The sequence below is a fragment of the Alternaria postmessia genome (assembly GCF_024291825.1).
Source record: "Alternaria postmessia strain BMP 2775 chromosome Unknown scaffold_197, whole genome shotgun sequence".
Taxonomy (NCBI): domain Eukaryota; kingdom Fungi; phylum Ascomycota; class Dothideomycetes; order Pleosporales; family Pleosporaceae; genus Alternaria; species Alternaria postmessia.
The window spans coordinates 1,026-25,454 of NW_026260270.1; the positions used below are offsets into that span (position 1 = coordinate 1,026).

At 50.5% G+C, this 24,429-nt stretch overlaps 6 protein-coding genes across 6 annotated transcripts; 4 read left to right on the plus strand and 2 right to left on the minus strand.

Annotated features, from left to right (window-relative positions):
• Positions 1-396: 396 nt before the first annotated feature.
• Positions 397-9,711, minus strand: J4E82_011404 (uncharacterized protein; the record flags this gene model as incomplete). The annotated part of the gene is made up of 8 exons (XM_051737610.1): positions 397-1,452; positions 1,504-1,938; positions 2,054-2,713; positions 2,760-3,150; positions 3,199-7,711; positions 7,759-8,099; positions 8,146-9,628; positions 9,681-9,711. 8 exons carry the CDS (start codon positions 9,709-9,711, stop codon positions 397-399), a joined length of 8,910 nt encoding a protein of 2,969 aa, XP_051582626.1.
• A 497-nt stretch (positions 9,712-10,208) lies between these two features.
• Positions 10,209-15,310, plus strand: J4E82_011405 (uncharacterized protein; the record flags this gene model as incomplete). Its single annotated transcript, XM_051737611.1, has 3 exons — positions 10,209-10,392; positions 10,440-15,205; positions 15,260-15,310. The coding sequence occupies 3 exons, from the start codon at positions 10,209-10,211 to the stop codon at positions 15,308-15,310; spliced, it is 5,001 nt and encodes a 1,666-aa protein (XP_051582627.1).
• Positions 15,311-15,894: 584 nt separating this feature from the next.
• On the plus strand, positions 15,895-17,442 carry J4E82_011406 (uncharacterized protein; the record flags this gene model as incomplete). Its single annotated transcript, XM_051737612.1, has 3 exons — positions 15,895-15,901; positions 16,160-16,990; positions 17,255-17,442. The coding sequence occupies 3 exons, from the start codon at positions 15,895-15,897 to the stop codon at positions 17,440-17,442; spliced, it is 1,026 nt and encodes a 341-aa protein (XP_051582628.1).
• Positions 17,443-18,035: 593 nt separating this feature from the next.
• Positions 18,036-19,724, minus strand: J4E82_011407 (uncharacterized protein; the record flags this gene model as incomplete). Its single annotated transcript, XM_051737613.1, has 4 exons — positions 18,036-18,453; positions 18,951-19,045; positions 19,111-19,457; positions 19,526-19,724. 4 exons carry the CDS (start codon positions 19,722-19,724, stop codon positions 18,036-18,038), a joined length of 1,059 nt encoding a protein of 352 aa, XP_051582629.1.
• Positions 19,725-20,728: 1,004 nt separating this feature from the next.
• Positions 20,729-21,573, plus strand: J4E82_011408 (uncharacterized protein; the record flags this gene model as incomplete). The annotated part of the gene is made up of 2 exons (XM_051737614.1): positions 20,729-20,842; positions 20,893-21,573. The coding sequence occupies 2 exons, from the start codon at positions 20,729-20,731 to the stop codon at positions 21,571-21,573; spliced, it is 795 nt and encodes a 264-aa protein (XP_051582630.1).
• A 933-nt stretch (positions 21,574-22,506) lies between these two features.
• On the plus strand, positions 22,507-23,469 carry J4E82_011409 (uncharacterized protein; the record flags this gene model as incomplete). Its single annotated transcript, XM_051737615.1, has 1 exon — positions 22,507-23,469. One exon carries the CDS (start codon positions 22,507-22,509, stop codon positions 23,467-23,469), a length of 963 nt encoding a protein of 320 aa, XP_051582631.1.
• Positions 23,470-24,429: the final 960 nt, after the last annotated feature.

Consider the following 24,429-nt stretch of genomic DNA (forward strand, 5'->3'; position numbering starts at 1 on the left):
GATTATTTTGAATCGGATAAATGTCACTGTGTTCATGATGTCTTGGACACGAAGTTATCCAGCTAAGCACTGATACCTGTCACATATAAGTATCGCACCACGATGGAGAGCCTGAGCTCGCTTTGTATCAACAGCACATGTGTGGTGCAGTGTCCACTCTGATGTCGAAGTGGTTGAAGTGGCCGTCACGTGCAAGCCCACCAAGTCTACCACGGATAGAACATGGCTTCTACAATTTAGACATAACAGATATGTGTCAGGTCCTGCGGCAACCGAATAATTGTGACGCGCAATTCACACCGCCACAGAAAAGTACTCCAAAGGTGTACACGAACTTTTGCACCATCATTATTGACCAACAAACCACTGCAAATGCCCCTAGGCCCATTGCCCCAGCTACGCGTAACTAGCCCACCCCATATACAGCACAGCCAGATTCTTCTCATCAGTAGCCTGCTGAATGAGCTCATTCACCGTCGCCTTGGTACTCAGCGTCTTGCTCAACTTCTTCTCCACCACACTCAACGCTCTGCCAGCCTCACCAGCCTGCTCTTCCTTCTCCCTCTTCTTGTTACTCTCATGCACCGTACCCGCTGCCGTTTCCTCCTGGCCCGACGGCGCAGGCGTACCTCCCGGCGCGACAGTCGTTGAGCGAGCCGTGCCATTCGCACCGGCAGTTTCTTGATTGGCTTCTTGCATGCGCTTCGCCTTGGTAGGCGTAACGCTCCAGTTGACGAGGGGATCGTATCGCAGGACGTTGAGTAGCGTCATGATGGATTCCCGTTCCTCGCGTAGTGTGTCCATGGTGAACTCGCAGCAGCGACGGAACACACCCTCCGTCTTCGTATAGCCCATACCGTCCACCAGGTCCCGGGTGAGTCGGAACGGCACGACTTCCGGTACCGGTAAGACACGACCGGCTTCGAAGCTCACACCAAGATCAATGTGCACTACTTCACCCGTCTTTTCGTCAAGGAGGATATTATGACAATGCCGGTCGCCTAGGCCGAGAACGTGGCCAAGGATGGATATGGCGGCTGTGGACCGCGTGTAGGCTAGACGGCGCTCGAACCATTCGTCTGGATCCTCGAAGCGTTCGAGCAGGAAGTAGCGCATAACAGGGTGAAAGTTATCTGCTATCTTCTGCCACACTTTCACACGCGTTGTGAGTGAGTCTTGTTGGCATGCGCCGATTTCCTTGCGACACTTCTCTGGCTTGTAGTCACTTGGATAGTACTTCTCGTGAGCTGGCATGACCCAGAGATGCAGTGGGACAGTGTTCTGGACAAACTCCATGAGACCAGAACGCGTCGAGAGCGGCAAGACTTTGTATGTACGAATGCCGAGGTTGCGTATGCGCGTTGCGGTATGATTCTTTAGTAAGCGTGATACTTGGTCGAAAACTTGCTCCATGATTGCGTCTTGACGGAGGTCGTCGTTTCCAGATTTAAACTAAAATGATCAGCATACACGTTTTGTTCATGAACCAATTTCGTTGCTTACCAGTTGCTTGTACGGTCTGCCATCAGTGCCCTTAGCAGTAATGACTTTTGGCGCACTAAGTCCATTCGCGATCGTCATAGTCGACTTGAAGCCTGCGATCCTTGGTAGATCGCTGTAATTCATGTTGGGTCGAACTTCAATCTGAAGCGTAGCAGGTGGAACATTGAGCTTTGGTATCTTGCTCACCAGCTCCCGTGATTCTTTGTACCGATCGAGCGGCAGCTCCCGGCCTTGTTGAGTGCTTTCTTTCTCGCCTTTGAACATCGCAAGATGGTGGTATACTTCGTTAGACTGGAAGATTGAGCTCCAATACGAACGGCCTCTCTTGTCAGTGCTGAGCGCTGTTGCAAGCCCACCTGCGGCCTTTTGACGAGATTTCGCGGATTCATCTTTGGCTCGGACGACATCTTCTCTAGAGGTAGCGGCTACCTTCATCTACCTTGTTGTTAGCGCAAAGTACGTTGGCAGATCTGCCTATCACAAGAGCAGGAAGGTGGTAGACCCTGCCTTGAAGCTGCTTGTATAGACATTTGAACATGGCAAAGCTTACCTGAATGGCGAAAATCTGGTGCATACCATGAAATGGGTGATCGACGCATATACGGAAGACTAGCTCCATCAACAAGTGCTGAAAGTCGTTCTCTTCAGCTTGTAAACGTGACGACAGCTGGTTCATCAACAACGCAAACTTCCCGCTAGGCACATCTTTAAGATATGCCTTGACAGCTTGGTTCGCTAGTGGAGTGTCAGAGTACTCCAGCCACAAGGAGAACACCCTGAGCGCATCGTGGTTGTATTCGTCACTAGCGAGAAGGGAAAGCAAGTAGTTCTCAAGACATTGGCGTAAGAACTGCTCGCGGCCTTTGCGCATCCTTTCGTATTCCGCATTGTCGAGATCGTACCAGGTCTTGGCGCGACGAGCGTTTCGATGGTAAGTCTCACGCATCCCTTTACTCTTGTCGGTCTTGGATAGCTTGGCAAAGTCGTGGTACTCTTGCAGCTTTCTGTCCATCACTGTCTTGATGCGGTTCATGTCTTCGGCGGCTTCAGGGCTCTGCAGTTGCTTGTCGCAGAACAGAGCAAACTCGTGGAAAACTTGGCCCGGGCCTAAGCCCTCCTTTTGGCCTTTCAGTTCGCGAATCGCAGGTTGCAGATACTCCTCCATGATCGCGTCCGGTTTGGCGAGGCGCGCTTCAGCAAGGTGGTGACCCTAAACTCATTAGTGAAAAGAAACACTAGGAACTTCCGCTCCTTACCAGTCGAGCCAGCAATACTGGTAAGCTCAGGTCAATGTTCTGTGAATCGAAGTCGGCATGGTCGATCAAGTGCTGACGCATTCTTATCGAGATCTCGGTCTCGCCTTGTTCCCAGAGCACGTTTGCAACCTCATGCTGGGCTGTAGCCTCAATGTCCAGACCGACAGCTTTGCATTCTGGTACAATATCTGACAGATAGGTAACGCTCGCGAGCGACTCTTGGAGCGCACCGTGCTTCCTGCAAAGACTGGACGAGGAAACCAAGGCTTCTACCTCCATACCCCGTATAGTCGCAGTTCGGGTATGTAATGAGTCGACAAGAGCAACGTTCGTTCCGATTACGTTGAACAGCGTTTCACGACATGATAAGAGCTGGCGCACGTCGTTGAACCTAGCCATAGTGAGTGGACAGACTTTACAAGGTGTGCAGGGTACTTACTCGCCAGCGCGCATCCACTTCTCTCGTGCCTTCATTCGATCCCAAATATCCATCAAGTGCTCTGATCGCTCAGCCTTGATCACCTCGTCTGCCTCTGTGAGTGCTCCAAGCGTTCGCAGCCGAATCTTTGTAGATATCGCCGAGCTGTCCTTCCCACAGAGGAAGTTCATGGTGGCTTGTAACTGGCGGTCGAAATTCTCTTGAGCTTCTGCCGCACTCTTCGCAAAATTCAGGCCTTGGAAAGCTTTGAACAAGGTACTTGCCTCAGTATGGTTGAGTTCGGGTGCCTTAATGTCCCACTGGCCCAGTTTCCGTGCGGTATGAAGTGTACTCTCCACTACATCGTCTCCAGCGTCACGAAATTGGTCGTTGGAGAGCAAAGAGTGCGTGACACTGTTCATGTTTAGCATGATGAGAGACTTGACAGTGCCACGAGAGTCTTCCGCTTCAAATTCGTTGCGTCGGCGCATCTGACTGTCGAGGCGAGCACCGCGGAAAAGAAGGCTTTTCACACCATCCCCCTCGTAGTCAAGGCGATCAAGCACTGACAGAAGACTAGAGCCACGATCCACTCCGTAAAACGAGTCGGGTTCGTCGAGATTCTTGTAGATCGAAAGCTGTAGTTGAAGAGGCACCTTTGGAGGATCGACTTTGACAGATGATCTCCTTGTAGTGCTCTTGATTGTCGGCTGACCGGAAGAGGTCTCTGCAAACAAAAGTGCAGTCCTGAACATGCCACTGTTGTTTGCGGCCTGTGAAGCCTCGAGATAGTCTACATCTAACCACTTGTCTCGTTCCACTCTGGTGACCTCTTTTGGAACTGGTTGACTCCGCAGATAGAGGATAGACTGTATAAGGATACGAACGTGTGAGATAGTAGCTGGGCCGCACTCACGGAACCAAGTTGCCATCGACTTGGAGACGATGTCGTGAACGTCGCGTTGTTCTTCGTATTCGTCTAGTAACACGAGATGAAGGATATAGGGTAACAACTTCTCCGCCATGTGATTGATACCACGAAGCAAATCTGGAAGCGCACCGAGAATGGGGTCATCAAATGCGACTCTGCAAAGGGCCATCGTCAGGTCTCTAATCCAGTCAGATACTGGCTTCACCGGCGTAGTTGATACAGCTTCGCGCAAGCCATCTGCCACGGGTTGCGAAGTGTTGTCCAGCTCTGGTGGCTTGTATACAAGCGCTTTACCTATGGCTTCTGGGATGACTCGCTGCATCTCCTTCATGTACGGTGACTCAGGATCTAAGCGAGAGATCAGACGTCTCACAGCGTCCTCTGCTAGGCTGACCTCACTGCGATCGTCGCTATAGAACAAGTCGATGACCTCGTTCACAATAGCTTCCCTTGATGATTTTCCAGGAACAGACTTTGAAGTTTGGACTGACGATGACCAGGGTCGGGCCTGGGCCGAACTTTGCTTGACCTCACCGTAAGCGCTATACGCTCTACCCAAGACTCGTGCCGTCCACAGCAAATAGCCGTCACCCACTTTACTTCTGCGACAAGATTCCCAGACTAAGGGTGCATATTCTGCCGCGTCGTGGTCCAACCCAAGCACATCGTCTCGGGCATTTGAAGCGGGGCGAAAGTTCTGGCAAAGCAAGTCCAAAGCAACATCTCGCGACGTCTTGTTCAACAGTTTGCGTCCTAATCGCACGTCGTCTAGTATCTCTAACAGGAGCTTGCTTTCTTCGCTACCTCGAATTGAATTACCTTCGGCGGTAACCTGAGAAGCCGCAATGGTGATGGATTTGAAGGCTTTGATGGCAGAGGACCGTTCTGTACCCGTGATTGCCTGAGCATGAGCCTTGAGGTACTCGGTAAGCCACGTATGAAACCTATTGGCTGCGTTCATGGTCGCCACATGTTGGGACTGTTGTGTGGTACTTTCTTGAGAGGAGCCCAGAAACACTCGGAGAGAAATTAGAATTGACAGGCCGATACCTGTGACGAAGCTAAGCTGTTGGCGAAGGTACTGGGCGCCGTGTTCAAAAAGATACTGCATGATGCCCACCGTATCCTCCGCGCATTGCATATCGGTGAGGAAAGGGCGCAGGGACTGGAGCGTCATTTGTAACGGATAGCCTTCAAGAGCTACAGATCCGGCCAGCGCAACAATGACTCGGATCTTGCGGATCATCGATCGGGCATAGAGCGAGCCGAGAGCCGGATGAATCCGATCAAGCAGAGAGCGCATCACATATGTGTAGGTGCTTGGAGACCAGAAGCCAGCTGGTCTATCACCTGTCCGTCTACATAAACGCTCGAGCTGATCTGGCAGGTAAAAGGCGGAGAAGGATGGCTCGATGCCTATATTAAGACCTTGCGCGGACTGACTAATTTCAGCAATCTCGGCCAGTACTGCTGCTGCGGGATTGAATGCTGGTTTCTTGTCTAGCGACTTTGGGAGACGTTCTTCATGATCGATAGTCTGGAACATATGACCCAGAATTTGAGGGAAATGCTTCTGGATCAGGCCGTAGTATTTGTCGCTACCAACCATATCTTTCAGAAGGTTGCCGAAGCTGGAGTCAGCTCTGTTCCGAGCGGAACCTCTGCAAGTGTCCCATGCGATGGTGTACGCAGCTGCCTTGCCAATGTTTCTCGACAACAGTTCTTGTGCTGATATCTCTAGATGATCAGCCAGGAAGTCTACCTCGTCCTTGCGACCAAACATAATGGCTTGACCCACCACCTCGGCTTCAATGTCACAGAGAAGGTCCGGGAGCGAAGCATAACCAAAAATCTGGAAAGGAATGCGACCGACTTTTTGGCCCCGATCTAACCAGGTGTATATGATTTGCGGAGCGAAGAGCCTAAAGAGGCTTTGCGAATCGCCGAGACCTCGAGATTGAGCAACATCGGAGATGCAGCGTTTGGCGTGGTCAATAGCTCCGGCGATGGTCCCCGCGGTGGCGAAGATGCGATACACGCTATGGCGCAACAGCGTGTGCCACTGAGCTGCCAGGCGCGACAGGACAAGCAAACGAACCGCAATGCCTTCAAGCCCCTCATCATCGCCTGGTAAACTACTATCAACGTCTTGCAGGATCTTATCATGCTCGGAAAGGACAAAATCTTCGAACATCCTTGGCAGGTGTTGAGCAATGTGATATTTCACGGTCATGTCACCTTTGGACAGAAGTTCGAAGAGATTGGTGCGTACAGACGGAATCTTCCGATTTTGCGCAAAGTCCGGATGGTGCTTTAGTAGGCCATGAAGGAAGACCGCGATCGTTGTTTGCAAGTTGGCAGAACATCTCACCCCTCCCTTCTCCATCTCCCTGACGTAGTACACGTACAGCGCCTCAACGTTGTCGTAGAGATCTTGTGCCTCGCGATCGGTGGCGTCTGGGACCCAGACGAGCGTAGTCCCGATGAGAACCTCGACAAGCATGCCATTTGCAACTTCCGAAGTATTGTATTCGCGCGCGCGGGGATCAATGAGAGCTTCACTGAAGCGTTCGAGGAGATTGAGGCAGTCGTTTTGGGATATCTTCAAGTGGCTGTTCCATATCGAACGAAGAAACTGGCGTGAATGGAGAAGATCGCTTTCGGAAAGGGAGACTAGGTAGTCTACAAAGTCGGGAGGTACCGTCCCAGGTTCTAGTTGAGTATTTTTGGCAAGAAATGAGATAAACTGCAAATGTGCTGAGCATGATGCACGCAGAGCAGTTATATCAGTTTCAGCTTGTACGTCGTGTCGAGGCACATCATTGACGAGAACAGTAGCACCCGCAGTCATCTGCGAGTCAGGCTCATCGTCCACTTCCATGAAGTCGTCCTCTTCCGCGTAGAACGACTGTTTGACTTCTTTACGTTGTTGAAAAGCTTTAGGTAAATATCGAGCCAGCTGATCAATTCCCGTCATCTCGTACGCGCTCAAGCGCACCTGTTTCAGTGAGCCGATGTCAGGAAGACTTTTTGCACAAGTTTCGAGAACAGCATCGACCTTGTATTGCTCCGTTTGAGGCTTAGCTAGTACAGTGACAAAGGACTCAATCAAGCCAGTGGCGGCTGATCGAAGAGCTCGAACGCGACGGTCGTCAGGGTCGCTAAGAGTCGTGACAGCTGGCGCAACGATACACAAGTTCGTGATGATGCGCATCATATCTGACGTAATACCCTGTGTATTTGTTGCGGTCATATCGTTCCATTGGTGTTTGGCTCTGTCAAGCTCAGATATGCAAAAATCAAGGATTCTGTTTCCTAGTGGCGAAGAAGAATAGTCGCTCGTGGGCTCTTCAGCAGAGTTGCGCGGCCCGTCAACCTTGGCTACAAAATCCTTTGTAGGGCGAAGAAGTAAGAGGTAATGAGCTAACTCTTTGTACCGTCCCATCTGCGTTCTGGCTTGCGCAATGGGTCCCAGTACGAGATAGGTCGCTGGTTCTGGAGGGTTGAAGGGCAAATCGAGGCAAGTGTAGAGTACACGCAGTACATCGCGAGCGTTGCAGTGTTGCGCGTTTAGCGCGGAATATGTCCGTTCAGACCAGAGACCTACGGACTGTGAGTTATAGCCTAAGAAAGAGGTTGGTGGTGCTTACTTGGGGTCCATTTGGTGAGCAGCCAGTTAAGGATTCGCTCTGCTGTCGAACTGAAGTGCGTCGGGTTTTCTTTGATACGTTCTTGTAGGATGGTAGTCAACAGCGACGAACTACTTTCTGTGAGCAGCGCTGGTCCGCTTAATTCGATGGATAGTAGCAAAGACTGGACAGTCTCGGAAACTGCTGAAAAGGGAACAATGCTCAGTCTCAAGAGGACATCCATGAGATGACATGCAGCACGGGATATTGACATGGAAGTGACGGCGCGAGACGCGCTTTGCCATGCAGATATCCAGTAAGGGAGCAGGGTTGGATGTGACGCCGATTGCTGGAGGGCGGCACTGTACACTCGTCAGCTATGTCCGTGTCATGATATGGTGTGCTTACCCTGTTAAGCCTATCATCGCCCACACCGAATGAGCTGGATGCTCATCAGAGATGCATGAAGTGAGCTTCTCCAACATAGGCTGGAGCTCTTCCTCGTCAAAGGGACCTTCCTGTACCATGAATGCGACAACTTGTAAAGCTGCACGTTTGGCGTTTGATCTGGGCTCAGACACATGACGAAGGTATTCAGGGAATAGTTGAGTGATGCGAATGCGTTTGCTGAAGGTCTCCTCGCCGTCGCTGCGGTCTTGGACAGTGTACCTTCTCCGCTCATCAAGCATAAAAGAGAAACGTGCAATAGTGGCTACTGTAGACCATAGGCCCTCATATCGTTGATGCTCCGTCTCCATAGAGAATGCACAGGTGTTCAGAGGGTGAGTATCGTTGCGAGCAGGGCCTAGATTTCGAAAGCAAAGATGGTCTTCCTCGAGATATTGGTGCGCGGTAGTTTCTTGTCTGCGTCGATAGTCGTTGTACATTGTCTCGACAAGACCTTCCAAGTTAGAGCTGATGGTCTCATCATCCGGGTCAGTGAGAAGGCTTGCGACATGTGTTTCAGAATATACCAGACTGATCATGATCTCATCCCTCAGCGTAGCCTCAGGCCACATGACCTTGAGCAGCGGAATCAATTCTCGAACTGTGCGCTTTGTCAACTCGAGAGATTGCAGTGAAGTGCGTGCAAGGATTGCATTGACAGCAGCCAGAGCAGCGACGCCCACACTTCCACGGCCAGTCCTCTGCTGCAAGAACTGCAATAAAACTTGCAGGATGGCATCAGCTCTAGGAAGCAACGGCGCATTGGAAGCTCTGACGAGATGGTGTAAGCAATGAACGAAGTCTTCTATTGCGCGAACATGCTCTGGGGGACTTGATCTGGTCTTGGTCACTGGCAAGCGCGGAGACGCCCTAGAAGATGTGAAGTCGGCATCAAGGGGAGTGCGAGCGCGACTTGAGACGTTAGTGCTCCAGCTATTTTGTGGCTCACCTTCGGCTTGGGGCTCTTGGAAAAAGCCGGCCAAGGATTCGATGCAGAAATCAACTGCCGCGTCCCAGCAATCTTTTGATAGACGCTCGACGTGCGGCTGGTATTCGAGGAGCGCTCGCAACGTCTTTGGGAGGTCCTCAAGAAGTGGTTCAAGCAGGCCGACTTTTCCGGGAAGCACCTTGACTATTGTCTCTATTATCATCTCAACTGTGGAGGCTTTGATTGTTCGCACGCCCGAAGCGATGACGTGACGCAGCGCGGAGGCCGAGAGAGGCAAGAGCGCTGCGGTCGAACCAGCCTTGCTCGACTTGGTCTTACTGACAAGGAAGGCGGCTCGACCATCGTGCAGACATTGGACGAGTGTCTCGCACAGTGCTAGGTAAGCTTTATTCCCAAGAGCCTCGAGACTGGGCTTCCCGTGGTTGTGCTTGAGGATCTGTTTGAGATCCTTGAGCCCGCTCGTTCGGTCAATTACGCGTGATGACTGGATGAGAACTGTTCAATCCAGTCAGCGTGATTTTCTCTTATGCCTCGTCTCTATGCTTACGTTTGGCATCCTGAATATTGGTGGCGCCCATGGCGGCCGCTCACAGGATTGCGCTGCCGTCTACAAAGGGGGTTATTCGTGGTAATTTGAAAAGTCTACTGCAGACAGAAGCATACAACGTCGGCTGCGCTGTTAGCCTATCAGTGGAATAGCCCACGAGCACCTCTTGGGCGAGGTTTTGCTAGGTGCAGCGCAGCAAGAGCAGACGCGAGAGGGATGGAGCATGTCCCAATGGAAAAGCGCAGGCGATGTAATTACTTATACGCGTAGCATGTTGGCAGCGACCATGCGACCGTCATGTAAGGGCAGCACTTGCACTCTGCCCTGGGTCTTGCGAGTGCGGAGGTGTAGCGGAGGTGAGATGTGACGGGAAGGCGCGTCGCAGGGTTCACGTCCGTGCTCCTGCGCGTTTCTGCGAAAGTCAAGCTCTCCATTGTTGAGAAAACACCAACCAAACACGACGTGAGATAGCCACCCCTCCGCTCCTTCCCCGGCGCATAATGCGCACGACGACCTCACGACTCTCCCATGGCTGAAGAAGACAGCCTCGCCGCCCTCCAGGGCCTACACCGCGACTTGTGCGCCCACATCGACCTGCAGCTGCCCGTGCTAGAGCGGCTGCTGCTGAACCTAGAAGCGCATTTGGATGAGCTCAAGACGCTGCTGGACAAGAAGCCAAAGAACGATGCAAGCAGACAGGCTCTGAGCTCTGGTAATAGACAAGCAGGTGCATAGACAGGCAGGTGCTAACCGCGCCAGGCAAGATCAAGATTGACGACAACGAATATGAGGTCAACGACGATTTCAAGCAGCAGACGCTCGAACTGGCCGACGCCCTCAACCTCGACGAGCTCGACGCCGCTGCCCTCTTCCTGGGCGCCGAAAGCGAAGCCCAAGAGCTAGACCGATCGCAGCTGCAGACCGCCGTGATCCGCTTCCACCGACGCCGCGAATACGTCCTCCTCTGCGTGCGCATATTGATCAAGACGGCACTGGACAATGGCGATTCCGAAGTCGAGGGTCTTCCCGTCCTGCAGGAGGCTGCCCAGATGATAGTCGGTGTACATGGCACGACGAATCTGATGAATGCGTACGGCTTCTGGACAAAGTGCCTGACAAGCATGGAAGCGGTAGAGAAGTGGCTGCAGTCTATTGCAGAGCGCGTCCAGAGTACCCAGGTCGTTGGCCAAGTGCCTCTTCCGGGCTTTGTCGAGATTATGGACTACCAGCGCCAAAGCCTTACACGACAGCACGAAAACCTTGCCGCGATATGCACGCATATGATCAAACCCGGATACGTCAACCTCGACAACTACAAGGCCTTGCTCACCCGAGCCAAGTCTCTCGACCGACACGACCTAATCACCATACACTATGTCCCCATTATTCTGCGACTCACGTCCTGGGTCGCATCTGAATCCAACAACGTCATGCTAAGAGAAGCGCGCGCCCTCCACGACTCGCTTATGGCTGGTCGGGAAAGCGACAACTGGGCGCTGAGGAATCTACATTCGGCGACTTTAACTTGGTGGCTGGCCGAGTACAGTGGGCGGTACATGGACCCCAACACCCAGGACGCTGCTCTGCAGGGCATTAATTTCGAGGACGAGGCCAACGCTCGATCTGAAATCTTCCTGAAAGCACTCAACGATGGCGCCTTCCACTTCATGCTTTCCGTCAGTCAGGACGTGCGCCCCACGCGCTGGTACGACCCTCAGAAGACCAGCATGCTGTCCACGCTGTTGCAAGACACCACCGTCCTGAGCAGAGACTCAGCGCAACCCGAGGAATTCTTCAAGGAGCTTCTCATGGAACAACTCCAAACTTTTGTCGACTCGTTCATCACTCATATGCCCGATACCTTACGTAAACTGAAGGCGGAAGAGGACGACCAAAGACGACGATTACAACTACACTTCCAGCGCTCGACTGGAGAGTATCCGCTTCATTTGGAACGATTCATGGTCATTGTCGCATACGCTTTCGACGGATTCCCAGATGCAGCAGAAGACTTTTGGAGCGACAAAGAAAGTAACCTGTACGGATTCCTGCAATGGGCAGCCAAGCGCCAGCCGACACCTCGGATAGCCATGTTTTGCGAGATGTTACGGGCGATCGGTTCTGGAGAGGCGAATGCGGAAGCGGCACATCGATTCTTGCTCGAAGAGGGAGCGTCTGCTTCTGGCAAGATTCGCCGAACCAGTTCGCTCAGCTACACAACCATCTTTAACGAGCTGCGCGAGTTCGAGAACGATATCCACGAGCCGAAGAAGACGATTCAGAGCAGTGTCTACGCCCCAACGAATCCAATCGACCAGATCGTTGAGCCGGAAAGCGCAACTATGCTGGAAAGCTATTTGAGACTCATTGCCCACATTTGTAGACAAAGTGCTTCTGCACGTATGTGGATATTGGATCTCAAAGAGTATCACTTTGCTGGTATCTGCTTCGGCCTGTGCACTGACAAAGTCGAGAGTGGGCTTCGCGCGGCCGCGTACGATGCCCTGTCAGCTCTGCTTGTAGGCAAGGACGCTACGCGTGCAGATGCGATGTGGAGTCTCCTGGATGAGTGGACGGTCAATGGCTTCTATACTGGATCTAGACAAAACAATGCTCTAAGCGCCACACCGAGAGACGATTTGTGGCCTACGCTCGCTGACGGATATGATGAATCTATCGCTCTGGTCCGATTCCTCCACTCACTCGTGGAGCCGTACCCGGAAAACGAAGGTCTAAATGACAGTCTGCCGTTCCCCGAGAGCCTAGGATCATCGCGCAGAATGCCGGGTATCGAGGGTTACATTGACTTCGTCATGCAGCAGGTGTTCGCAGAACGCTCCTTGGAAGTGAACGAACCTCTTCAACGCAACGTTATGCGGTGGACATGCCTGCGGTTCATGGTAACATGTCTGTCCACCTTCAATGAGAATCTCGTTGTGTTCGCAAACAAGTCTAGCATACCTGTTGATGAGGTCATTGATCCCACATCGCTTGCTGTATACGTTGCGCTTCACCCGTTCGCTCGCGTCATGGAATGGCTCTTCAACGACAAGGTCCTCAAGGCTCTTTTTGCTGCTTCGCATCATGACGTGACCGAGGTCGATGCTGCCCCATCCGACTCACCACTCATTCAGTCTTTAATGCTGAGCATTGAGGTTATGGATCTAGTGATGAAGCTTCAAGCGACTTACTTGGACATCGTCAAGCCAGTTCTCAAGCAACAAACGTCATTCCACCATTCTCCTGTATCGAACCTGTCGCTTGCGTCCTTCGAAGACGCGATCCTGAACAACTTGCAAATTATTGTCGATCTTGGACTCTACTGTGGTACTGGCCATGAAGCCTTGACTATTGCTTCGCTCCAATTACTAGAGAAGATGGCTTCTTCACGGAAACTGGCTGTATCTCCTGCGGGCTTCGGTCAACGATCGGGACGAAGCAAGATTGTCGGCATACTGGAGAAGGACAACGAAGCGGAACGCATAGGTCGGTCTCTCTCGGGATTGATGCGCTTCAGCGCCGACGAGCTTGAAGCTGGCGAGGAAGCTTCCGGATACATAGTCAAGCTTCGCGTTCTGGACTTTTTGAACAGCTGCCTCGCTGCTGTGTCCCTCCGGCCAACGATAGCGCATATCCTTCTCGGCTTCTCCTGTGGCACCAATACTGTCCGTATCGCCGAAGACAGCCTCTGGTCGAATGGCCAAGCCTTGTTCCACAGCATACTTCTTCTCGGTGTTCAGTATCCTGACAACGACGGTGAACAGTTCATAGCTTGGCGGTCTGCGCTCAAGACGCGATGTTGGGATGTTATGCAAAAGCTCTGGCGGTCCACATTGACAAGCGCTATCATCATGGAAGAGCTCCGCGATAACGAGTTACTATTCATTGAAGCACCCCAGCTGACTCCTATCACACTTGATATACCCTGGGAAGGGATGTCTCTTGCACAAGGGCTCGAAGTTGCACCCAGTGACTACTCTCCCTTCTTCTCAGGACCACCAGCACTCGCTCTTCAGAGCTTCCTCCAAAGACGCGCTGCTTTCCTGGACTACGAGTCGAGAGAACTCCGCTTGACAGTAAAAGAGAGCATGCCCACGATGAAGTCCAGGATCCAATCTGTCCTTCTTGGCACCACCATACGACCTGGTGAAGACGCAACACTGAATCCAAACATCTTCGATTTGTTCGACTTCATTGAGCTGACATATCCCGAGCGTGCTCTGCCCGACCAGCACGCATTCTTTGAGGGCGTAAATTTGACTTCATGTCAAGAAGAGAAGGAAGGTAGCAATCTTTACTCTCTGCCACTACTGGAGCAAGTCATTCGCCTCAAGATGAAGTATTGGAGAAAGGCAAACATGATTCAGGATGAAGAGAAGGAGGAACTGCTGCTCCAAGAGGCCGAACTGCTCATGGCTATCTTTTTGGATTGGAACCGACGCACACAACTTCTGCGTTACCACAAAGATATTCTCCAGTCGTGGGTGCAAGTTGTCATGGTTGCGGTACACAGCTGCGACTTTGAAAACGGCGCGCGCAGTTCCTTCATCATGCAAACTCTACAGGTCATTCTGCCAAAGCTTGAGCAATCCTACACGTCGGATATCTTTACCGCCCTCCAACTCGCTAGCCTAGCGGAATCTCTTGTGCAGAAGGTTGACTTCGAATCGACTGCGTTCGACAAAACAGGCGACTTTGCGAACGATCGACTCTCTCAATTATTCCGTGCCGCGCTAGTTGGCATCTACAGCCCGGTGTCGACAGCCGAACTACGAGAGTACTGCTACCAGATCTGCTTCCGCTACATCCACGGTACCTTCAACAAGGCGACACCCAACTCCCTGCTTGGTCGCCATACACTCGGAGCCATCAAGAATTGCGGCACCAACATGCTCGAGGTGATATGCGACGACGCCTACAGCGGGCAAGGAACATGCAAGGTATCTGCCTTACTCTTGCTTAACGCCTTCGTAGCGGCAGCAACTCGTCAATCATCCAAATACATCCTCGATAGCTTCGTCTCCCTAAACTTCGTCGGTGTCCTCGTCGACAACATCAAGCATATCCCCGAGGAACTACGCGCTGCCGCCGCACCCCAAGTACCCGTGCTACTGTCCTACTACGATGCCAGTCTCGCTCTCCTCCTCCGCGTCTGCCAATCCCGCCTTGGCGCTGCTCACGTCCTCGACGCCGGTCTCTTCCCCGCTATCCGCGATTCTCAGATCTTCTCCGTAGACCCAGACATCGGTCTTGAGTTCGACGATCCGAATGCACTGCGCAAATACTACGAACTCATGCTCGCTGTACTTCGTGTCATCAACGCAGCAGTCATTGCACGAGGAAGGCAGAATGACCAGACTGTTTTCCAGGCCCGAGAGTTCTTGAAGGATAACCGACACAGTATGGTGAGCATCTTCAAGAGGAGTGTCAATGTGGGCGTAGGTATGGGTGAAGAATTACAGCAGGATATTGTGGATTTGGTGGATTGTTGGACGGTTCTGGTAGATGTCACTGGGTTCTTGCAGGTAAGATATCACGATGATTCCGGAAGTCAGGGAATCTTAACTAACAAACTGCAGTATGAGGATCAATCGAGCTTGAAGAAGGTCAGGCCGAATATGTTCTCTTAACGGACGTCACGCATGAAAGGAGTTGAGCCTAGAGGAGGATTGGTGATTTTAAGCGTCTGGCAAAAGCGATGGAGCATGTAATTGGTAGTGGCTGCGTGCTTGATAATTTTGAATCGCGATCATCTAATTCAACAACACACAATATCTAGACGTAGTATCGCGTGATGAAGGGTATTTGTCATTTGGGGCTTACTCAGCCTCGCGTGCCTGACGGAACTTATTGGTTCTTTGTACGGACGGACCCTGGAAAGTGCATCATCGCCGCCTCCTTGCATAAATATCCTAGCCAATCGTACCACACGCCCATCTTGGCGTGCGTGAGGCTGCGTGAGGTTACCTAAGGACATTTTCGTCCACTTCTGCTCGTCATGAGTTCAAGTCTCCTAACGTCTTTTCATGACTCAAACACGTCCAAAAATCGCTCGCTGAGATGAAGATCTTCGAGACACAAGTCCAGGGATTACGACACCATGGTATACCGGGGCAAGCCGTCGACGGCTTGCGCGGAATGCAGGAAACTGCGCAGTCGGGTAAGTCTCCAATTCCTTGTTGAGTACCCAGAATTATCGGCCAACTACAATTCAATGTACTGTAAGCGTTTGTATAACTCGCTTGTCAGGATGCGACTCGCATGCAACCTTTAGCATTTCGCTGATCATTTTCAGTGTGACAAGAAGCTGCCAGCATGTGGGCAATGCATCAAAGCTGGCCGTGGTTGTTCGGGTTACCGCAGCACGGTAGATCTTATGTTTCTTGATGAAAGCGTCCGAGTTGTTACCCAGAATCAGACCCACGTTCCGCCTCGAGATGCGCATCCAGATACGCCGAGAAACAGATCCCGCCCAAGAGGGCAATTGGCAAAACGCCTGGTGGCTGATTTCCCTCTCAAGTTGACTGGCTTCATCATGTACCAGCCGTTGAATGACCTTGGTGTCAATTTCTTCATGACAAACTTTATTGTGGACGATCCTGCCATGTCCCTACTGGATTACTTGCCCGATTTCTACGCAAAGATGGCTCACTCCGATCCTGCTTTGCCGCAAATCTGTGCAGCTGTTGGTCTGGTTGGTCTGGTCAACAAATCTCATAATAGGGACATGCTCAGTGCCGCCACGCACAACTATGGTGCTGCAATCCGGGCTATCAACAATGCACTGCTGTGTGCGAAGACTGCAGTTCAGGACTGCACAGTCGCATCGATTTATCTGGCAGCGATGTTTGAGGCGTTGGTCCTTCCAAGGCGCGCAGGTATGGATAATGCCAGTATCCATCTAGCTGGTGCTGTTTCTGTCGCACACTTGATCCTGCAGCAGCAGAAACAGACTGACGTTACCATTAAGCTATGCAATACATTGATAAAGACTATTGTCATGGATTGCTGGATCCAAGGAGTACCACTATCGCGTAATATTGTTGACTTCCAGAGGCTGGTGGAGAAGAAAGCAGAGCGTGTCCTGGTAGATGACTCCTTTCTCAACATCATTCTTACCCTGCTTCAATTCAAGGAAGAGTATCGGGATGCGGATAAGGTTGATCCAATGGTCGTCGTTCAAAGCGCATTGGCTCTTGACGCAAACCTGGATGAATACGCACGCGACCTGGCACAGGAAGCTCCTTTTGAGAATCGTCAGCTTCCCGACGCTGAGCATAGCCATCTCGCGCACAAAGGCTACTTCCATTGTAAGTAAATCATGTCATTACACTTTGCATTTCGCGAAGCTAACCCAGAGAGTACGCCCCCAGCATCTGCACGCACATATATGGAATAGCGTTCAGACAACTCACATACGCCTCCACCAGGCCATTACCCGCGAATGCGACAATGCAGCATCTTCGCTGGATTCGAGTACCAAACGCGCATCATTCAAGAGACTCATCGTTTCAACAATCATGGAATTGCTTGCAAGTGTACCGCAAGCAGCAAGTTATGTACAAGATAGTCAGGTACCGCCAGTGCCTCCTCCAAGGGTCGCTTCCTCAAGTTCGCGCAGTACCTCAGCCGACCGGGAGACGCACGAGCCCGATGGTCACACATCTATACCGCAGTACAACAACCACAGTCTGCACCATATACTCCACCAACTCTACAGTCACGGATCGGAGCTCTGCCTGCCGCAATCCAACAAGATTGAATCCAACAATGGATAACATGGTTCGAGCAAAACGCCGGTTCTTCGAGTCTGACAAGCTTACAGAACACGGTCAGCCGACGGCTGTGAGATCTCCTTTGATGGGATGAAGCCTAAGTGAATGCCTATTGCGAAAAGCTTCTGTTTGGTACCACCGCTGATCGAATTAGGTATACAGACCATTAGAACCGGCTGCAGCAGTAAGCTGTCACCATATTGAACACGGTGGAGGCCATCTCTTTCTACCCCATGCTTGTGTTTTTATCAGGAGGGGGTGTTGGCTGGTAGAATGAATAGCTAGTGTAGTGCCGCATATACTACATGTGTTTCCTAAGTGGAGAGATGAATAGCCTTCAAGCATGGTGTAGTTGACCTCGCGCAGAAGTGTTGAGGCTCGACTCTTTCTTAACAACACCTTTCGCACTAAACCGACTTGTAAAACATCTCGTCTATCTTGCAAAGGCGAGCATTGCAACCCGATTGATTCAAAGTCTACAACTAAGCTTCTAGTACTACGACTTCCACATGAATGCTGAGCCACCTAAAAGATCAGAAATCTCTTCATTCCCTCGCATCGTTGACGATTCCAAGGCAATTTAGCTCAACATCTTCTCGATGGTTGGCTCAAGCGGTTCCGGGCGTCTTCCAGCCTCCTTCAGAAATTCCTCAAGCGTAGGGTCATCAATGTCGCACTCTCCATTCTTGATCCCATCGTACGCGCTGCTCCACCACTCGACTTGACCGCGGTCAATCCCTCTCCCGATGTAGTAATCATCAAACTCCTTCCTGCTCACAACTTTGACCTGAACATTCTGACCCTTGACTTTGCTGACAATCTTTGCAATGTCCTGCAGTGTCCACGCCTTCCTCTGGCAGATATGTACCGTCTTCCCACTCCAATACTTGCCCGACCCAGCGATTACCTTGGCCGTTCTGAAGAATATGTCGGTGATACTGGTGAAATTCAGGCCGCCATCGCCCGCGACAACAATCTCTTTCCTTATGTCATAAAACCTGCCCTGTCCAAATATACCGATACAAAACCCTCCCAACCCTGGCTTGAATATCCTGCGCCGACGTCATAACTTCGGCCTATCTGCCCAACGTAACTGCACGACAACACAAATTTCGTGTTTGGAGCTGCCAAGGCCTGAGATTCGTTGTGCAGCAGTTTGTAGTGACACCGAAGTAACTCCTTTGTATTAGTGTGATAAACAGGCTGCTGAAAGAATGCAAAGTGAACGCTATCGAGCTACACTTTAATTCACCATGGTGAAAATCTATTTTCCGAATACCTAGGTCGTTTACAGGATAGTGGCGAACTTTGTCTAAAACAACGAACATTTTTGCTGTTCAAGAAATACAGAATCTAGAGCGAGAACCATGGCTATCACTGCTGCATTCTAAGTTTCCTTTCACTGTCTATGATTGAAAATTGAGGCTTTCAAACGTGTTACTCTGCTAATTACAGCCGTCGTTCTCTTGACGTTGCTAGAACTACGTACATTCACTTTTGGAACGCGGTAACAAAGGTATTCGACACCAATCCATCAAGACCCCTTTTCGCTTCTTGAACAGCTGCGTTTCCAAGTACTTTCTCTCGAGTCTGGATCTGAAAGTTAGCCAACTGCTCTTCACCAATCTACCATAAAAGAGACATTTGAGACTTACCTCCATGCTCTCCCATCCCAATACACCAACCCACCGCTTTTCCTCTAGATTTACGCTTGGCCCTTGAATGCTCTCTTCAGTTCCGTTTGAGCCACTTGCTTCCGCAACTGCGGTAACAAACTTCTTCCACGCCTCCCTAGACTCTGCTACTTTCTCGCTACCCTCCCCAATCTTCACCTGCCACACCTCCGTCAACGTACTTCCAAACACCTTGGTCGGTTCAGAGTCCGTGTTGTATAGCTGAGGGACTGGTGGAGCGATAGAGTGAGGTATCACTAGAGACTTGAAGGTAACTTCGAAGTCTTCTGAATCGACGAAGGACTGGAAATGTGAAGCGTCTTTCCACTCTATCAGAGCATCAGCATTAGACCATGTTCGACTGTTCGGCAGGGAGATGAGACGGGGCATAACCGACCAAGTCCAACAGCAAGTCTAAAGTCTCCTGACACATCATTGCCATTCTCGAGAAGAATCTTTCCGAAATATTTGTGCTTGGGAGGAGTGGCATGTTTATCGAGGATCTCGACGAGGAAGGGTCCGATCTTGTTGGTGAACACAGCTTCCGTCGCAGGATCTGTCTTCAAAGTCGGGATGACGAACTCGGTGAAGGCCATTTTTGGTGTTGTGGTTGATTGATTGATTGAGAAAGCAAAGGATGTGTGACTGTGTTAATGATCCAAGAAGTTGCAATTCGACTTGGTTATATACAATCTTTCCCTACGTTACAGTATTCTGAAAGCTTCTGTAAGGGTTGAATTTGTCAGATCGATAGGCAGACGGCCGAGGTTCGTCGTGATGTCGTGATAACTAGGCATGCTACCCGAGTAAAAAAATCACAAGATGCATTCTACACACGACTATCTTAAACTACTCATTTTTTTCTGAGTAAAACTGACTTATTACGAATCAACTTAACTAAGCCTTTCAGGGAGAGTTTCGTAAACAGCCAAGAGTTCGATCGCCTAGGGATGGGCGCTAATTGCAAGCGCTGGCTGATCCCGTGCTGTCAAAAGCATAGTTGTGCATACACTGATCTGCGCCGATCCTAGGGGCCGAGATCTTAGTCGTTTCCAAGTTTACACAGTCCTGTCCAACCAATCACGACTTCGGAACCGAAACTCCGAGGTCTTTAGGTTTTGGATATCACTAATCAAGAAGGAAAGTTTAGCTGGCTTAACGGCCAGAGCCTTGGCGAATTGGGTGACCGAATATGGTTAGTGTGCCACAACCTCACTCCATGTAGTGCGAATCGCAGCAAATCATAATCCTTTTGGATGGTGTCCGATCGCGTTAAAGCCACCGCATTAATCAAGAATGATGTAAGCCTAGTTGAGGCTCTAGAGATGCGGAGCCAGGACTCGTGATGGATAGGTATTAGTGATTTCGATGGTAGGATATTGTTCAACTATTTAGCCAAATCTCGCCGAGACGTGCATTTTGCTTGCCAGGCTGTCATTTGTTCAAGCATCAACCTCGGTGATTAATAATTCTAGATGGTTTACCTGAGCGTCATATCATCAAGCCATGGTGATATAAATGCTGGAACTTGCACAATGTAACTAGCAATCATAGCTACACGAAAATTACTCGATAACTGTTCACGTTACCTACTTTGGACATGGCAACCAATACCTCGTCTCTGCCGTTGGCAGGCAAGATCGCTATCGTTACCGGTGCAGCTCGCGGTATCGGAGCTTCCACTGCGTTGGAGCTTGCAAAACGAGGAGCAAAGGTGGGGACCACAATCTTTAGACATGATCGTCAGGGCTAATTGAATGACAGGTAACCATTACATTCGTATCACCTAGCAGCTCCAAATTGGCAGATCAAGTGGTATCCAAGATCAACAATCTTGGCAACGGTGCCTCTGCAATCAAGATCCAGGCCGACGCTGCGAACGTCGACTCGCCGAAGCAAATTGTTGCCGAGACCATCGCTGCTTTCGGCGACTCTATCGATATTCTAGTCAACAACGCTGGCAAGGAATTTCATGCCTTGCTTCCTGATATCACGGTAGAAGGCTATCAAAGTCTCTTCGATACGAATGTTCGCAGCGTCATTCTTATGACTCAAGCTGTCCTCCCGTATCTCCGGAGTCCAGGCAGGATCATCACGGTCGGATCTACGTTGGGTCGTATAGGACGACCTACGCATAGCCTCTACTCCGCAACCAAAGCGTCTCTAGAGGCTCTTAGTCGTGGCTGGGCATCGGAACTAGGCGCGTCAGGTCACACAGTCAACGTAGTGGCTCCGGCTTTGACGGAAACTGATATGCAGACTCGGTCATTTGGAGGAGAAGAAAACAAGCATGTACTTCAGCAACAGAGGGATATGACACCAATGGAGCACAGGCTTGGGAAAGCTGAGGATATTGCCTTAACTATTGCTATAATAGCGGATCCAGCTAGCAGATGGATTACCGGACAGACTATCCAGGCGGGCGGAGGAATCTACATGAATTAGTTCTGCTCTCAATCTTTTCCTCCACCTATAATGATCCAAACTTAGCGAAGCTCCAAAGATGTAATTCTTTCGTTCGTGCTGTGTCTAACCCGCTTCTCTATCGTGCTCATTTGCGCAGTGCGCTTTTTGCGTGGTATTTATTGCTGTAGCCAACCGATGCTCTTCGCAATTCTCTAAGACACCCAGTGCAACATTCCTGAATGGGACTCTTGCACAACATGTGTAGTCAAATCGACGAAGAACCGTCTTACAACACTGTTATGCAACCTGCTACTTGCTCGAATATCACTTCAAATAGTTCTCAGATACGTCGATATTTGCAAGCAATTTCAGACAACGACCAAGTTTTGCTGAATTAGGAGTAAACTACCAAGATTAGGAAGTGGATGTGACATAGCATTGCATGTGAGTAAACAGCCTCCAAAATCAGCTGTTCCCTCTGTGCGGAATAGTGAGTCTCTTGGATATGCAGGACTTTTAGTGCAACACTCGATGATGCAGCTTTCCAACAAATCCCTTCTTTGAGATTGTCTATCCACACTTCACTATCTCCGTCTGCTTTGATTACTATTCCGGCCTCGGTCTCGGCTCGGCTCGTTAGCAGCTTTTATACAAAACAAAACAACGGGTTGTTAAGCAGACTTACATTTAGGCAGTTTACGAGTTACTAAGCGATTCCGTACTTTGCTAGATAATCGTTTTGCGGATAGAAGTGGCGAATCTGGTTTGCGTCGTTAGTTCTTAAGCCGTACAACCCTGAGATTATCCCACGGTATGCAGATTCTCTCGCACTTACTATCTACATATCATTAACAGTCCCGTGGACTACTCTTCAAGTTACTTTCCATATTCATTTGAATCTGAGATTCACGATCCGAAATTGCATTCCAACTACAAGATATACCTGTCAGACCTTCGGTTACTCCTTCCATCATGGCTCTGAAAGTAGACGCAGAGTTTGCAAAAGCATTTGAACCTTTCGCCCAGACACTTGCATCAGTTCCCAAGGCCCCCGTCTTTGATGTTGAGTCCCGAGTCAAGGGTATGGCAGCATTCGTGTCCATGGCTCCTCAACAACCGATTGCCGAGGGAATCGAGGTCACTGATCATTGGATCCCTTCGAGCGACGGTACATCAATCAGGCTGCAACAGCTGTCTCCAGCCATCAGAGGGCAAGAGGGCGAACTGAAGCCTTGTATAGTTTATTTCCATGGCGGAGGTTTCATCGGCGGAGTTCCCGAAATGATCACTGGGTATCTCTCCCAGCTGGTCGCTGCAACCGGTGTGCAGCTATTCTCTGTGGAGTACAGGCTTGCTCCTAAGCATCAACATCCAGTTCCAGTGGAGGATGGTTATGCCGCCTTGACATGGGTGTCACAGAACGCAAGCAGATTCGAAATAGATCCCAGCCGGATTGCTGTCATGGGAGACAGTGCTGGAGGTGGTCTTGCCGCTGGCGTCGCACTGTTAGCTCGAGACCGCGGTCTACAGCCACCCCTCGCCAAGCAAATCCTTATCTATCCCATGTTAGACGACCGCTCTGATCGGGACCTCAGCAGTGTATCGAACTATGCTATCTGGCACGGCGATGATAACAGGACGGCCTGGAAAGCACTTTTGGGAGACAAGTATGGTAAAAATGAAGTGCCAGCTTATGCTGCTCCCGCTCGGGTGGAGAATGTTCATGATCTACCGTCTACGTACATGGACGTCGGATCTCTCGATTTGTTCTTGAAAGAGGATATTGTCTATCTAACCAGACTCGCGGCGGCCAACATTGACACAGAATTGCACGTATATCCAGGCCTTCCTCATGTCTTCGAAGTCTTCGCTCCGGGTGTGTCAGCCTCGTTGAGAGCATTCGAAAATCGGAAACGCGCAATCCTGAAATTGTAACGCAAATCACTTGAGAGGTCCAGCACACTATAAGTTTCTTTTTACCGAATATAACGATAATACACTTATGTATCAGCTCCCTGCGCGTAGCTCCTTATGCCGCCACCAAGTGACCTTGAAGCCTGCAGAAAGCCCACGTTCACTGATCCGCATGACTATCGCAACGTCATGTTAGCTGTCAGACATCGAAGAGGGTAGTGATGTCAATATAATTTAGCCAGTATATCAAACTTTACAAGGTTGACGACATGGAGAAGATCGTCACACTCTAGCAATGACTTAGCTATGAAGCTCCCAAACAGCTGGCTGCGATCCCATTTTCAGACGGGCCGAAAACTATTCAAACAACTTTCTTTCTCCAAAACTTCCCTGAAGACTCCACTCTCTGACCTCACTATGCATATTTCCAATGCTTCCATGCATCTTATGCAGATCTAGCTCTATTTGTTTGACCATATCGTCGCCAACAGCACCACTGAAAGTATGTATTGCCACCCAAGATGGTGGTTCGTGCCACATCTTCAATTCACCACCATCCGGCTTCTTAGCCCCGGCACTAGCGAACGAGAAACAACTCTCGAAAACAAGGCTACCGATGTAGCCTGACTCTTCCTTCAGCATGTATACCTGCTTGCCTAACAAAGCACTAATTTCATCTGCTTCAAGGTCTATGGGCGGCTGGATCTCCACTGTCACGATGCTCTTTGCCGGTTCTGCACAGCATTAATGTCAAGACTGAAGATTGTCAAGGATCAGGGAACGCACCATTATTCCCTTTTTTGATCGTCAGATTTTGCCTCAGAGCCAAATAGTTGGCGTCAAACTCAACCAGGTTGTTACAAGCAACAAAAGGAACTCCACCCTTGATGAAGGAGTCGGGGCTGAACGCCAACCGACGACCACGTCAGAAGGTAACGATCACCGCGGGGCGATGATCACGTGACTGGCCTCACGCCAAGG